The 15,596-nt window shown below is 40.6% G+C and overlaps 1 protein-coding gene across 1 annotated transcript in view; it reads right to left on the bottom strand.

Moving 5' to 3' along the window:
- Positions 1 to 15,596, bottom strand: part of PTBP2 (polypyrimidine tract binding protein 2) — a 114,195-nt gene that overhangs the window by 46,853 nt on the left and 51,746 nt on the right. The window contains exon 3 of the mRNA XM_089677279.1: positions 12,938 to 13,013. Within this exon, the coding sequence (XP_089533405.1) occupies positions 12,938 to 13,013 (76 nt within the window). The remainder of the gene's footprint in view (positions 1 to 12,937; positions 13,014 to 15,596) is intronic.

Here is a 15,596-nt window from a genome sequence, read left to right as displayed (position 1 = left end):
CAGAAGCAGTATCCTCAGCTGGCCTTGCATCCACCTGATAAAAACCTTGTAAAAGGTGTGTACCGAGGCCAGGTCACAGCCTTGCAAACCTGAGCCACTGATGCCTGATGATGGATAGCCCAACAGTTTTGGTAGAGTGAGCTTTCACTTTGAAAGGTGAAACCTCATCATTCAAGCCATAGGCTTAGGCAATAAAAACTGATGAATCTACTGTGAAATGGTCGACTTTGTAACCACCTGACCTCTCCTAAGACCTTCAGGAAGGGTGAACATTGAATCCAGTTGCCTGACTGCAGCAGACGCTCTCTAATGCCTGAAAGACTTTTGCAATTTAGTGTGCAGGCAGCTGTTTGTAAACAGTTGTAGAGCTGTGCGGTAGGGACCAGTGTGATGTGCGTTTTAACACATCACATAGCTTCCCCCCATTTTTTTTTTTTTAACTTTAAATAAAGTGTACAAACTGACAGCGACACACAAGGCTATCCAGAGAGGTGCGATTATTACTACCTTGCACAGTGTTTTCATACATGTGAAATCCACCATCAGGTAAGGATTGCTGCCCCCTAAATTAAGAAATACACCTGTCTTCTTGTTGCATCACTTGTACTGTGATATCTATCAGCTCTGGTGCTTTGCAACTCAGGATAAAACCTATGCACACCAAGTTTAAACTGGGGTCTTGCCATAAAGTCTGTGTCTGCCTTCATCTCAGTGCAAGCCTTTATTCTATAGGGCCAGGCACCACACTTGGGGTAACACAAATGCTAGATTTTAATGACGCTACAGTTTCTACAAGCGGTTGGTGTATATTCCATTTTTGCTATGAGAAATGGTGAATGAAGTAGAGTTATCTGGAAGGTATCATTTCAGGTAGCTGTCAACATATGATCATTCTTTAACCCAGGAAAATTCTACTTATTCTGGCAAAAACATCTGTACTTTTTCTAAATAGACAGTTTAGAAAATTGAGTCATGTCTCTAAAAATGGAAGGTTAGAACAAAACTTGATGGAAAAAAGATAGGATTCAAAGAGGCACTTCAATTTCCATAACATATCAATAAAGAGTTTTTGTTCTTTCAGAGCAGAAATCTCTTTTGTTTTGTTTGAAAACTGCCAATGTAAAACATTTAGGTCTCTCTTCATGGGCATTTTTGCACCTGTTTTACTGTCTTCTCCCAGTAGAAAATGACCTTGGAATAAGTGAGGAAAGTACTACTGAATAGAGTCTTTACAATGTCATAATCATCTGCAATAATTCCATGCTGTATGTCTGAATCCCATTTACTAGCTAACAAAAGGCTCTACACATTCCAAACAGCTTTACTTTTAAAGTGTCCTAAATGTAAGCTTTTACAAAACTACTATTCAGATCCAGCAGGAACAAGAAAAGAAAAGAAGCTCCCGTTTGACGGACCAGATGATGGCTGTTTCAAGGTAAATTAAAATAAGTACAGGAACATTACAATAGAAAAACTGGATGCTTTTTAATCGCCCATACAGTTGAAACTTATGGAATCAATGACAGCACATTCAGATTGCGGTGGTGGTAGTGGGGGGAGGGGATAAACAAATAAGAGGTCTTATACGGAACAGGCATTAACCCTTTGGCACTAATGAAATGTATTTAGAAGCCAGAATAAAGTGAAAGCCAAAAAAAGGCATTCAGATTTCAATAGGTTGGACCACTTTAGAAACCATTAATGTTCCATATCCTGCTATACTATGCTTACTTTAAGAAGGTCAAGAAAACGAAGTAATGAAATTGAAAAATTCTGAAATTACCCTGAATAATCACAAACTAGTTGGGTTAAACAAGAGGACTGGTTAATCACATCTGGTACTACGATTTTGACGCATACGGGTTCCTGATAAGTTCAACACAGATTTTTGTGTAAAAACAAACTATAGGCCTGCCCATGATAATTCTTCCTACTACCAGCATGCCTTACTTTTGCAGCAAAGCAGTACCGGAGAGTATTATCACAAATATAGATGGTTGGGACCAGTGTCTTTCAATCGACTCCAAGAAAATAAAAAATTATGTGCCATACCTTTTCTGACACTTTTTGAAAAATAAGTATTTTTTGCTAGAAAATTATCTAGAATACCCAAACATAATATATTTATTTTAAACCAGAGGCCTTAGAAAATAAAATGGTGGTTGCTGCCATTTGCCATACAGTATTTGCACAGCAGATTTTCAAACAATTTTTTGGGGAAAAAAAGTACACTTTAAATCCTAATGCACAAAAGCACAATACCCAATTATTTGGTAAAATATAAAAAAAATATGTTACACTGAGTAAATAGATACCAAAACATGTGACACTTTAAAATTGCACATGCCGTGTAATAGCAACAAACTATGTTAAGTTTATTATCCATAGGCGACACTTTAAAAGCCTTTACAGTTTACACAGGAGGTCTTGTGCTAGAACTACTGCTCTTAATTTAACGTTCATGGCGATACCTCACGTGTGGTGTGATTGTGGTTTACGTATGTGTGTGGGGCCAGGACGTGTGTTTGGACAGGGGTGCTTTAATTTTTTCTATTATTTATTTTTACACTGTCTTAATTTTGTTTTGATCACTTTTGTAATAGCAATAGGCAGTGACAGGTACTCTTTACTAAGAAATCTAGGGACTAGGAGACCCCAGATCTCTCCTCTGTCCTTCACATGTTCCCATCTTTTCTCCAATTTTGGTGTGATCAGATCAATTTAAAAATGGCGCCGTTTACATCCGGAGAAACCCGAAGTGATGAATGCTCATTGCTTCCAGTTTCTGAGACCATAGAGATGATCGGAGCAAGTCTGGTCTCCAAACAGCTCTTTGGTCAGCCGGCAGAAGCATCGGCTGAACACTTGGACAGAAAAGCCTGAATAAGCCACAGAAGGTGGCAGCAGTGGGAGCTTATTAGCTGCTAGGATTGCTTTTACAAGAAAGCTGGGATCATGCCTGCTTCATCCTGGTAAAACCACTCAAAGTCAAGCAAGTGGTTAAGCTGACCATAGACTGACCAAAATGTGTCAAATTCAGCAGGGAAGATGGTCTGGCAGACAAGAACAAAAATATATTTTTACGGACCCATTCTTCAGAGAGCAGGAAAGTCCATTGGAGGGCACGAATCCTGTGTCCGAAGGGCTAAAGGGAACAAAAAAATACTTGTGTGTGCAGAGAAGGAAGCACCATGCTCATGGTCTGGTTCTCTCTCCTTTTAAGAGAAGGTACTTTCCTCACCAGTAAGACGCCTGATGATGTACGCAAAAAAGATACCCTCCCTGGAGAGTAAAATCTGCTAGGACAACTGTTGACGTCCACAATCCACAGCCCAACATGTGAACCAAGGAACTTGCCGAAACACCACCACCATCGAGATGGAGAGCACAGAAGGATGGTTGGAGCCAAATACAGGGCAATCTTAGAAGAAAACCTGTCTGCAAAAGACTTGAGACTGGGGCGGAGGTTCACCTTCCAGAAGGACAATGACCCTGAACATACAACAGCTACAATGGAATGGTTTAGATCAAAGCATATTCATGTGTTAGAATGGCCCAAAGTCCAGACCTAACTCAAATTAAGAAGCTGTGGCAAGACTTGAAAATTGCTGTTCACAGACGCTCTCCATCCAATCTGACACAGCTTGAGCTATTCTGCAAAGAAGAATGGGAAAAAATTTCACTCTCTAGATGTGCAAAGCTGGTAGAGATATACCCAAAAAGACTTGCAGCTGTAATTGCAGAGAAAGGTGGTCCTACAGAGTATTGACTCGGGGGATGAATACAAATGCACCCCACACTTTTCACATATTTATTTGTAAAAAAAATTGAAAATCATTTATCATTTTCCTTCCACTTCACAATTATGTGCCACTTTGTGTTGGTCTATCACATAAAATCCCGATAAAATACATCTATGTTTTTGGTTGTAACAAGACAAAATGTGGAACATTTCAAGGGGTATGAATACTTTCAATTGACTGTACATCCACCCCCTGAGCCCCATACAGAATGCAGTGGAATGTCTTGCTAGAGGGTGGACATTAGGAGCGAAGGTCAAATAGCCCTGCCAACCACGTCAAAAGATGCCAGTTCCCAGGCGGAGTAGGCAGTAAACATTGGCAATGCATTCAAGCAAGAAGGCAGGTGCCAGACCCCGCTCCATAAGGCCGCAAAACCGCAGCCTAATTTTCAATCCAGCCCAAGTGTTGCGTGCATGCATGGGAGGGCCCTTGGAGATGAAAACCTGACCCAAGTAGGTGGAGGAGCCAGTTATTAAGGCAATGCCCTCATGCAAGATGGAGAATGCCACAGCCTGCTCCATTAGACCGCAAAATGCAGCCTAAGTTTCCAGCCAGCCTGCCAAGTATGCTTTACCCGCAGGAGGGCCCCTGAAGGAACCCAGGCCAAAGTAGGCTGCAAGAAGGATCAATTGCAGCCAGGGAGGAAGATGAAGGCACATCCCCAAGGTGCGGTGAAGAAAGAACCCACACTACACATCCCCTACAGTCACCAGGCAAACACCAAATGGGGACAGAGAGGGTGATGCACAAATCTGCTGTGCAAACACAGTACAGCAGACCCCCTCTGACTGAAACCAAGGGGCGCCCATACAGATGGCAACAACGTAGGAAAATGTGAGATACCTGACTCAGGTGAGCCCCGCGGCGGATTAAAGTTAAAAGGATTCCAGAGATGTGGTGTTGCAATCCAGCAGCAGTACATGAGAATTCTTCCTTTGACACAAAGGAACTGGAGGAAAGTATCCAGGAGGTAGTGGAAAGATCAGACAAGTATAGGGAGTCAGAGCCGCACAGAACTAGCCAACTTCCTGGAGATATATTGGAAGAAGAATTACATCTAGGTTCATCCATGCCTAATCTGTGTGCCAAATAACACTAGCTGTGCAATTATCAGAGTGAAACCTTGTTACAGAAATTTGAGTTCAGAAGGTGCAAAAATAACTTACAGTGCTCAGCATAAATGAGTACACCCCCAACAGATTTGTCAGAAAACCTTTACTTTACTTTCAGAATCAACATTTTCTATAGGACACTACACTATAAAATACTCTCACAAATGTGGGCCATAGATTGCAAACAAGATTTGTTAATTTCCACACAAAAAAGTATTTTTCCTAACAAATTCATTCAAGACCATGTTCCAAAACTGAACACACCTCAATGAAAGTCTTAGGAGCAAAGCTAAATTTTAGACAACAGAAGAGAGTGTAATTATTCATTAAACAGGTGTCCAGCAGACAATTGATTATAAACAGCATTTCTTAACAAATAAAACCCCTTTCAACTGCATGCTGTCATCAACAGCACCACATGGAAGAGAAATGTAAAAGAAAGAAGGCCTGAGAAAGAAAATTAGTTCTTTACACAAGAAAGGGGATGGATACAACAAGATCAGCAAAGCTTTACTCAACAGTCAGAGTACTGTATTAAAAGTGATATAAAAATGTAATAAAGATGGTACTGCAACCATCTCACAGAGACATCCAAGGCTGTCCATGGAAGTTAACACCTCAACAGGAGCATCTTCTGATTATAAGGGTTGAAGAAAATCGCCATGTAAGTTCAATGCAGTTACCTATAGAAGTAAAAAGCCAAACTGGGGTGATTGTTTCTCGTGGTACAATATGACGTACGTTGCAGAGGAATGGCATCCATGGGTGCCATCCACAAAGGAAGCCTCTCCTAAAGCCCGTGCAAAAAAAAAGCCTACCTAGAATCTCCCAGGGCCCATGGTGAAAAGAAGACGACTACTGGGACTCTGTACTCTGGCGTAATGAGACCAAGATCAACGTTTTCGGAACTGATGGCTTCATAACTGTATGGAGTCGCAAAGGTGAAGAGTAAAAAGAAAAATGCATGGTGCCTAAAGTGAAACATGGTGGTGGCAGTGTCCTTCTGTGGGGATGCATGAGTGCTGCTGTTGTCGGGGATCTACATTTCATTGATGGTATCATGAATTCACATATGTACTACTCTATAGTGAAAAAGAGGAGATGCTACCATCATTCCGTATCCTTGGTCATCATGCACTTTTCCAACATGGCAATAATCCAAAACACACATCTAAGGCCACTGTTGCATTTCTGAAGAAGAACAGGGTGAATGTAATTCAGTGGCCAAGTATGTCTCCTGATCTGAACCCAATCGAACACCTGTGGGGAATTCTGGAGAGACAAGTTGAGCATCACACTCTCCTTTCAGCATCCAGGATCTAAAAGAGGTTGTTGTAGAAGGATGGAAAAAGATTCATTGTTGCAATATGTCGCCTACTTGTTCATTCCATGCCTAGAAGGCTTGGTGCTGTCCTTACAAATCAAGGTCATACAAAATATTAGATATATAGTAGTTTTTGTTGTGGGCTGTATTCATTTTTGCATTAACTAATTTGAGTAAAACTGAAGATTTTTTAAATCTAAGTTATATTAACCTTACTTTCATGTAATGAGCTAAACAAATATTCTATACAACTCAATGAAAACAAGAACAATTTCCCAAATTTTGACAAAAAACTGAGACATTAACTAAAAACTTACTTTTCAAAAGGTTGTACTCATTTATGCTGGAGCACTGTATTACAGTAAGACAACGATCTACAGGTCAGACTGTAAGAAGGGATGGAGTCCAAAAACTCCAAGTCTTATCAAAGCTTTTTAGAGAACCCCTAGCAATATAAGTGAAATGGTATAAAGGAAGAGTTAAATTAATCAGTTGTTTCCATTCTGGGAGGGTTGGTGGAAAGGACCGTATCCAGGTATGCATGGAAGAGAAGCAGGGCTGATTCAAGAAAAGCACATATTTGTGACCACGTCACAGAGCATGGAAATGTCTGCAGCCTGGCCACACTAATGAAAGCATAGGGGGTGGGGTCACTCTAATTTTAAGCTTATGCAAACATTGGGCTGTATAGTGAGTCTGATGGTGCAGTTTAAGTTGTAGAAATCTATCTTTAGACAAGATGATCGATGTCATATAGGTTACCACAACCTCATCCCAATCGCCTTGAGACAATTGGGGGAATCATATCATGCCATTTGGTTCAAGCTCTGATATGAGATTACAATTTATTGAGTAGTTCCCAATAATATCGATAATAATTTGCTGAAGCAACACTAAAACGCAATTAAAGCGATTAAAAAGGCAGACGTTTTTCTTGTCTTCATGCATTCTATGCATGAATGTAAAAAAACCTGTGTGCTGCTCCCCCCACGGCCCCTCCCTTATACTCACCTGAGCCCTCTCCCGATCCAGAGATGTGTACAGGAGCCTCCTCAGTGGCTGAGACATCAATCACAGCCATCGAGCCAATGAGGAGAGAGCAGGGGGCAGGGCCAAGCTGCAGATCTGTGTCTCTTATGAATGCATACAGCAGGGCACAGGAGCAAGCATGCACCAGTGCCCCCCATAGCAAGTCACTTGCTATAGGGGCAACTGGTCAATGGTGAGGAGTCCTAGCAGGGGACCCGAAAAAAAGAGGAACGGGGCTGCTCTGTGCAAAATTATTGCACAGAGCAAGTAAGTATACCATGTTTGTTATTTAAAACAAATAAACCTTTAGAATCACTTTAAATTTGGTGTGAACTGTTTGCTGTAGCTGAAGAAACAGAAGAACATTTTTCATGGGAATGTCAAATTCTGCTTGAATTACAGAGAAATCCTTCATTTTATCCTCATGGAGTAAATAATTACCCCAATTAGAGTTATTAACCCCTTTCCGTCGAAAGTACGCCAATATGCAGCCTTTTGGCAGGTTGGCCTTGACGACAAGAGGCTGCATATTTGCGAGCCAAAATGTAACCAAACTGTGCTGAGAGCACATGCCATGCACGCTCCCGCTACAGTTACCAGTGCCTGACAGAAATGCGTCTTTCCGATCATATGAATGCTGTGGCAGCCAATCACGGTGGTCACATGATCATAATACCCACCCTGCCTCCCGGCATCAGACACTCCTCAAGGGCCTGGAAGGGGCGGCATTAAGGAACGAGTACCATGCAGCAAACTTTACCCATCTTGGCAAGTCAGTGTCACAGAGGCCTTCAGGGACTTGACTACTCAGCTGGACCTGTACAGCACTCTGTCAGTCCTGAAGGCAATGAATCATTGCACAGGGTCCCTTTTCACAGAGTCCAGTACTGACTGGCAACATTAGAGGCCATCCTATCCATCCAGGTGCCATTCTTCTAAGCAGGTGTAGGCAACAGATCTGAAAAATCCAGTCACCTAATCCCAGATGGAATCACAGTCTGCACAGATATACCCATAAACTAAAACAATAGCTATGAACAGAGGGGAGGGGTTATGCCTGGGAGGAGAGGTCCTGACTTTTTTTTCAGTGTCCAACCACCTGTAAGTGGCAGCATAACCCCACTGTAAAGGATATGAATATGTCCCGGGATGTATGATAAAGAACATTTCTGTACTAAGTAGCTTGATTAAAGAAAAAAAAATAATAAAAGCTAGGAAAAACACACATATATATATATATATATATATACACACATATACACACACACACACACATACAGTCATGGCCGAAATTGTTGGCACCCTTGATATTTCTCCAGGAAATCATGTATTTCTCACGAAACGTATTGCATTAACACATGTTTTGCTATACACATGTTTATTCCCTTTGTGTGTATTGGGACAAAACAAAAAAAGGGAGGAAAGAAAGCAAATTCGACATAATGTCACACAAACCTCCAAAAATGGGCTGGACAAAAGTATTGGCACCCTTTCACAACTGCGGATAAATAAGAATGTTACAAGCATGTGATGCTCCTGTAAACTCACCTGGGGCAAGTAACAGGTGTGGGCAATATAGAAATCACACCTGAAAGCAGATAAAAAGGAGAGACGTTCACTTAACCTTTGCATTGTGTGTCTGTCTGTGCCACACTAAGCATGGACAACAGAAAGAGGAGACGAGAACTGTCTGAGGACCTGAGAACCAAAATTGTGGCAAAATATCAACAATCTCAAGGTTACAAGTCCATCTCCAGAGAACTAGATTTGCCTTTGTCCACAGTGCGCAACATTATCAAGAAGTTTGCAACCCATGGCACTGTAGCTAATCTCCCTGGTCGTGGACGGATGAGGAAAATTGATGAAAGATTGCAACGCAGAATAGTCCGGATGGTGGATAAGCAGCCCCAAACATGTTCCAAAGACATTCAAGCTGTCCTGCAGGCTCAGGGAGCATCAGTGTCAGCGCGAACTATCCGTCGACATTTAAATGAAATGAAACGCTATGGCAGGAGACCCAGGAGGACCCCACTGCTGACACAGAGACATAAAAAAGCAAGACTACAGTTTGCCAAAATGTACTTGAGTAAGCCAAAAGCCTTCTGGGAAAACGTCTTGTGGACAGATGAGACCAAGATAGAGCTTTTCGGTAAAGCACATCATTCTACTGTTTACCGAAAACGGAATGAGGCCTACAAAGAACAAAACACAGTACCTACGGTAAAATATGGTGGAGGTTCAATGATGTTTTGGGGTTGTTTTGCTGCCTCTGGCACTGGGTGCCTTGACTGTGTGCAAGGCATCATGAAATCTGAGGATTACCAAAGGATTTTGGGTCGCACTGTAGGGCCCAGTGTCAGAAAGCTGGGTTTGCGTCCAAGATCCTGGGTCTTCCAGCAGGACAATGACCCCAAACATACGTCAAAAAGCACTCAGAAATGGATGGCAAAGAAGCGCTGGAGAGTTCTGAAGTGGCCAGCAATGAGCCCAGATCTAAATCCCATTGAACACCTGTGGAGAGATCTTAAAATTGCTGTTGGGAAAAGGTGTCCTTCCAATAAGAGAGACCTGGAGCTGTTTGCAAAGGAAGAGTGGTCCAAAATTCCGGGTGAGAGGTGTCAGAAGCTTATTGATGGTTATAGGAAGCGACTGATTTCAGTTATGTTTTCCAAAGGGTGTGCAACCAAATATTAAGTTAAGGGTGCCAATACTTTTGTCCAGCCCATTTTTGGGGTTTTGTGTGACATTATGTCATATTTGCTTTTCTGCCTCTGTTTTATATTTGTTCCAATACATACAAAGGGAATAAACATGTGTATAGCAAAACATGTGTTAATGCAATACCTTTTTTGTGTGAAATACTTGATTTTCAGGAAAAATATCAAGGGTGCCAACAATTTCGGCCATGACTGTATATTATATATACATACACACATACATGTGTATATATATATATATATATATATATATATATATATATATATATATATATACACACATATACATACACACATATATATATATATATATATACACATACATACATACACACACACATACATACAGTGGGGATCAAAAGTTTGGGCACCCCAGCTAAAAATGTGTATTAATGTGCATAAAGAAGCCAAGGAAAGATGGAAAAATCTCCAAAAGGCATCAAATTACAGATTAGACATTCTTATAATATGAAAACAAAAGTTAGGTTTTATTTCCATTATTTACACTTTCAAAATAACAGAAAACCAAAAAATGGCGTCTGCAAAAGTTTGGGCACCTTGTTAGAGTTAATATCTTGTACTGCCCCCTTTGGCAAGTATCACAGCTTGTAAACGCTTTTTGTAGCCAGCCAAGAGTCTTTCAATTCTTGTTTGAGGTATCTTTGCCCATTCTTCCTTACAAAAGTCTTCCAGTTCTTTGAGATTTCTGGGCTGTCTGTCACGCACTGCTCTTTTAAGGTCTATCCATAGATTTTCAATTATGTTGAGGTCAGGAGATTGTGAAGGCCATGGCAAAACCTTCAGTTTACGCCTCTTGATGTAATCCCCTATGGATTTTGAGGTGTGTTTAGGATCATTATCCATTTGTAGAAGCCATCCTCTCTTTAACTTCAGCTTTTTCACAGATGGCATCAAGTTACCATCCAAAATTTGCTGAAATTTTATTGAATCCATTTTTCCTTCTACTCGTGAGCTGTTCCCTGTGCCACTGGCTGCAACACAACCCCAAAGCATGATTGATCCAACCCCATGCTTAACAGTTGGACATAGGTTCTTTTCATTAAATTCTGTGCCCCTTCTTCTCCAAACGTACCTTTGCTCATTCCGGCCAAAAAGTTCAATTTTAACCTCATCGGTCCACAGAACTTGTTTCCAAAATGCATCAGGCTTGTCTATATGTTCATTTGCAAAGTTCAAACGATGATTTTTGTGGTGAGGACGTAGAAGAGGTTTTCTTATGACGACTCTTCCATGAAGACCCTATTTGTACAAGTATCTCTTTATAGTGGAATAGTGTACCACAACTCTAGTGTCTGCCATATCTTTCTGGAGGGATCATGCAGTCAAACGTGGGTTTTGAATTGTTTTTCTCACAATCCTGTGAGCTGTTCTGTCTGATATTTTTCTTGGTCTTCCAGATCTTGCTTTAACTTCCACTGTTCCTGATGACTTCCATTTCTTAATTACATTCCGAACAGAGGATATTGACATCTGAAAACGCTTTGCTATCTTCCTATAGCCTTCTCCAGCTTTGTGAGCTTCAACTATTTTCAGTTTCAGTTTTCTAGACAACTGCTTAGAAGAACCCATGGTGCTGATTGTTGGGGCAAGGTCAGATGAGTCTGGGCATTTAAAACCTTTGAGATTGACATCACCTGGTCTTCCCAGACGATGACTGAGAACAATCCATGACACTGGCAGGTCTCAGCTTGGCAAAGGGGGCAGTGCATGCTATAAATTCTACAGGGTGCCCAAACGTCTGCAGACGCCATTTTTTTGTTTTCTGTTATTTTGAAAGTGTAAATGATGGAAATAAAATTAACTTTTGTTGACATATTATAAGAATGTCTAATCTGTAATTTGATGCCTTTTGGAGATTTTTCCATCTTTCCTTGGCTTCATTATGCACATTAATACAAATTTTTAGCTGGGGTGCCCAAACATTCAATCCCCACTGTACATATATACACACACAGGAGAGCGCCCTGCCATCCAATCACATTCCTCTGATGAAGCCATGTGACCCTGTGGCGTAAAACAAAGGGGAGGGGCTTGATTACATCAAGACACTCGGGACACAAGATAGTATGGCAACTATACACTGATGAAAGCTGAATATATTGATCAATGTGTACACTGAAATTAACATGTGTGGAATAGTGTGATGCGCTGAGGCACCTTTCAAATGTAAGCACATAACTGGAAGTTAAGCACTATATTTGGTGGTTTCTTTTTCCTTATATATGGCTGAGGAGAATTACTGAGTGGAGGAGGAGCAACGTAGGAGATTATATAAAAAAATTTAAGATGAAGAAGAGCATTTAACTGCTTGGGAATGTCATTATAAGCCCTATATGAGGGACAAAAGCGCTATACGACCTTACTTAATGGTTCGATTGTATACTCCAGGTGAGAGTACATCAGGTGGATCACATATAGAGATATGGGCACGAAGAGGTAATGGAATAATTGGAGAAGTGACACCAGTTAGGACTGATATTGGACTTAGTCACTAATATTTTGCATTTTATTGTATTTTATTTTTATTGTATTTTTTAATTAATTTTCACTTTTGGAGAAAATATTATGTCTGGGAGATGTCCTGGCTTTTTTTTTTTTTTTTTAGTGTCCAACCACCTGTAAGTGGCAGCATGGACCCATTGTAATGGATATTAAGATACCCTGTGTCCTGGGATGTATGATAAAGAACATATCTGTACTAAGAACTTGTTTAAAGGAAAAAAATAATAAAATCTATCAGAAATATGCTTAAACCTTTCTGTGTCCTTTCCTTGCCAGCCCGCCTTTAAAAAGAACAACATTTTTCCTTTACACTGCTCACCTAATCCTTTAGCTAAAATATTGGTTCAATTTGCTTAGAAATGTAAGGTACATCATTTGTTATATAAAATAAAAAAAAAATCTACTTTGTGTGTAAAGGGTTGTACTTACCAGTCACAACTATGCTGTTTAAGTTAGAGCTTGGACCATTAAGAACACTTCCTGACAGCAGTTCGTCAGAACCCCTCTATAAAAAATAAATACATAAATAAATACACACACATAAAATGATCAGAATGAAAATGAGGCAAATGGCCAACAGGTATGGCAATTACATTAGTCAACATTCTTCAAAGCTGCACTTTATTTTTTTATCCTACTTTTCAATTTTCTTGAAAAGGGGAGTTCACACAAAACACATACAAATACACTTGCACACACTGGGAATGCATGTACGTCAGGCAAGTCAACTGTTGGCTTTCAGGTGGAAGCAACCTTTCCACTTCCACAGAAGTATAGCTTTATATGCCTACTTCACAACCAACATTTTAACCAAAATGTTTTATGCATGTTAACTGTTAAAGCATGCACAGATCACTGCCATACTTGAAAAGCTGTTGCTGGACCCCACCAACCTGAACAATTTAAGACCCATTTCCCTGCTCCCGTTTACCTCTAAACTCTTAGAACACTTGGCCTACAATCACCGGAGCTCCTACCTCACTGACAACCTTCTTAACCCTTTACAGTCTGGCTTTCGCTCACTCCACTAAAACTGCCCTACTAAAACTCACTAATGATTTACTAACTGCTAAAACCAATGGCCACCACTCCGTATTTTTACTACTTGACCTCTCTGCAGCTTTTGATACTGTTGACCATCTCCTCCTCCTCAAAAAACTCTCTTGGCCTCCGAGAATCTGCTCTCTCCTGGTTCTCCTCCTACCTATCACAGTGCTCCTTCAGCAATACCTAGAACTCTGTCTCCTCCTCTCCACTTCCTCTTTCTGTAGGGAACCCTCAAGGTTCTGTCCTAGGACCCCTTCTCTTCTCCATCTACACCTCCCACCTTGGTCAGTTGATAAACTCCTATGGATTTAAGTATCATCTCTATGCTGATGACACACAAATCTATCTTTCTACTCTTCACCTCACCCCTTTAGTCTCCTCTCGCATTACTAACCTAAGTGATTACATAGTTAGTCTGGCTGAAAAAAAAGACAAAAGTCCATCCAGTTCAAACATTACAAAAAAGTTATAATCCTATACCCACAGTTGATCTGGAGGAATGCAAAAAAACCCAGCAAAGCATGATCCAATTTGCTCGTGCAGGGAAAAAAAAATTCTTCCTGCTCCCCCGAGAGGCAATCGGATATTCCCTGGATCAACTTTACCTATAAATGTTAGTATCCAGTTATATTCTGTGTATCGAAGAAAGAACCCAAGCCTTTATTTAAAGCAATCCACTGAGCTGGCCAGAACCAACTCTTGAGGGAGTCTATTCCACATTTTCACAGCTCTCACTGCGAAGAAACCTTTCCGTGTTTGGAGATTAAATTTATTTTCCCCCAGACGTAAAGACTGCCCCCTTGTCCTCTCTGATGACATCAGGGTGAATAGCTCTACATCAAGTCCACTATATGAACCACTGACATGTTGATCATATCCTCAATTTCCTCTTCTCAAGAGAGAATAAATTCAGTTCCTCTAATCTTTCCACATAGCTGATCTCCTCCATGGCTCTTATCAATTTGGTTAACCTTCTCTGTACTTTCTCCAGTTGCCCAATGTTCTTTGTGTGAATTAGTGCCCAAAACTGAACTGCATATTCCAGATGAGGTGTTATTAATGATTTGTACAGGGGTAATTATGATCTCTCCCTCTCTCTCTCTGGAGTCTATACTTCTTAATACAAGAGAGGATTTTGTTCTCTTTAGAAACCGCAGCTTGGCATTGCATGCCATTATTAAGCTTGTGATCTACCAGAACTCCCAGATCCTTCTCCACCATTGATTCCTCCAGTTGTACTCCCCCTAGTATGTATGATGCATGCATATTCTTAGCCCCCAAGTAAATAACCTTACATTTATCAACATTGAACCTCATTTGCCACATAGTTGCCCAATTAAACAGTGCACGGAGGTCAGCTTGTTATTTGAAGACATCCTGTAAGGCAGTTATTCCACTGCACAGCTTGGTGTCATCTGCAAAGACTGAAATGGGAATTATAATCTCAGACCCTATATTGTTTATAACTATATTAAAAAGTAAGGGTCCCAACACTGAACCTTGGGGTACACCACTGATGACCCCAGACCATTCAGAGTATGAATCATTAACCACTGCTATTTGAAAACAATCTTTTAGCCAGTTTTCTATTCATTTACATACGGATTTTTCCAAGCCCGTAGACTTTACCTTACACATTAGCCGTGTGTGGGGAACTGTGTCAAACGCTTTTGCAAAATCCAAGTATACCACGTCCACCACCACCCCTCTGTACAAGGTTTTGCTCACCTCCTCATAAAAAGAAATCAGATTTGTTTGACAACTTCTGTCTTTCATGAATCCATGCTGTCTGTTGCTTAAAATATATTTTTCCAGCAAGAACTCATCCATGTGATCTTTTATGAAACTCTCCAGTATCTTCCCAACTATAGAAGTTAGACGAACAGGTCTATAATTTCTTGGTAAAGATTTTGACCCCTTTTTAGATATAGGCACCACATTGGCCTTACACCAATCCAGTGGTACTATGCCAGTCATTAAAGAGTCCCTAAAAATTTGAAACAATGGCTTTGAAATGACAGAGCTCAATTATTTAAGGACC

Source organism: Staurois parvus, unplaced genomic scaffold, assembly GCF_062004578.1.
Source record: "Staurois parvus isolate SC_StPar_1 unplaced genomic scaffold, SC_StPar_1.0 ptg000183l, whole genome shotgun sequence".
Lineage (NCBI taxonomy): Eukaryota > Metazoa > Chordata > Amphibia > Anura > Ranidae > Staurois > Staurois parvus.
This window is presented reverse-complemented; position numbering and strand designations above follow the sequence as displayed.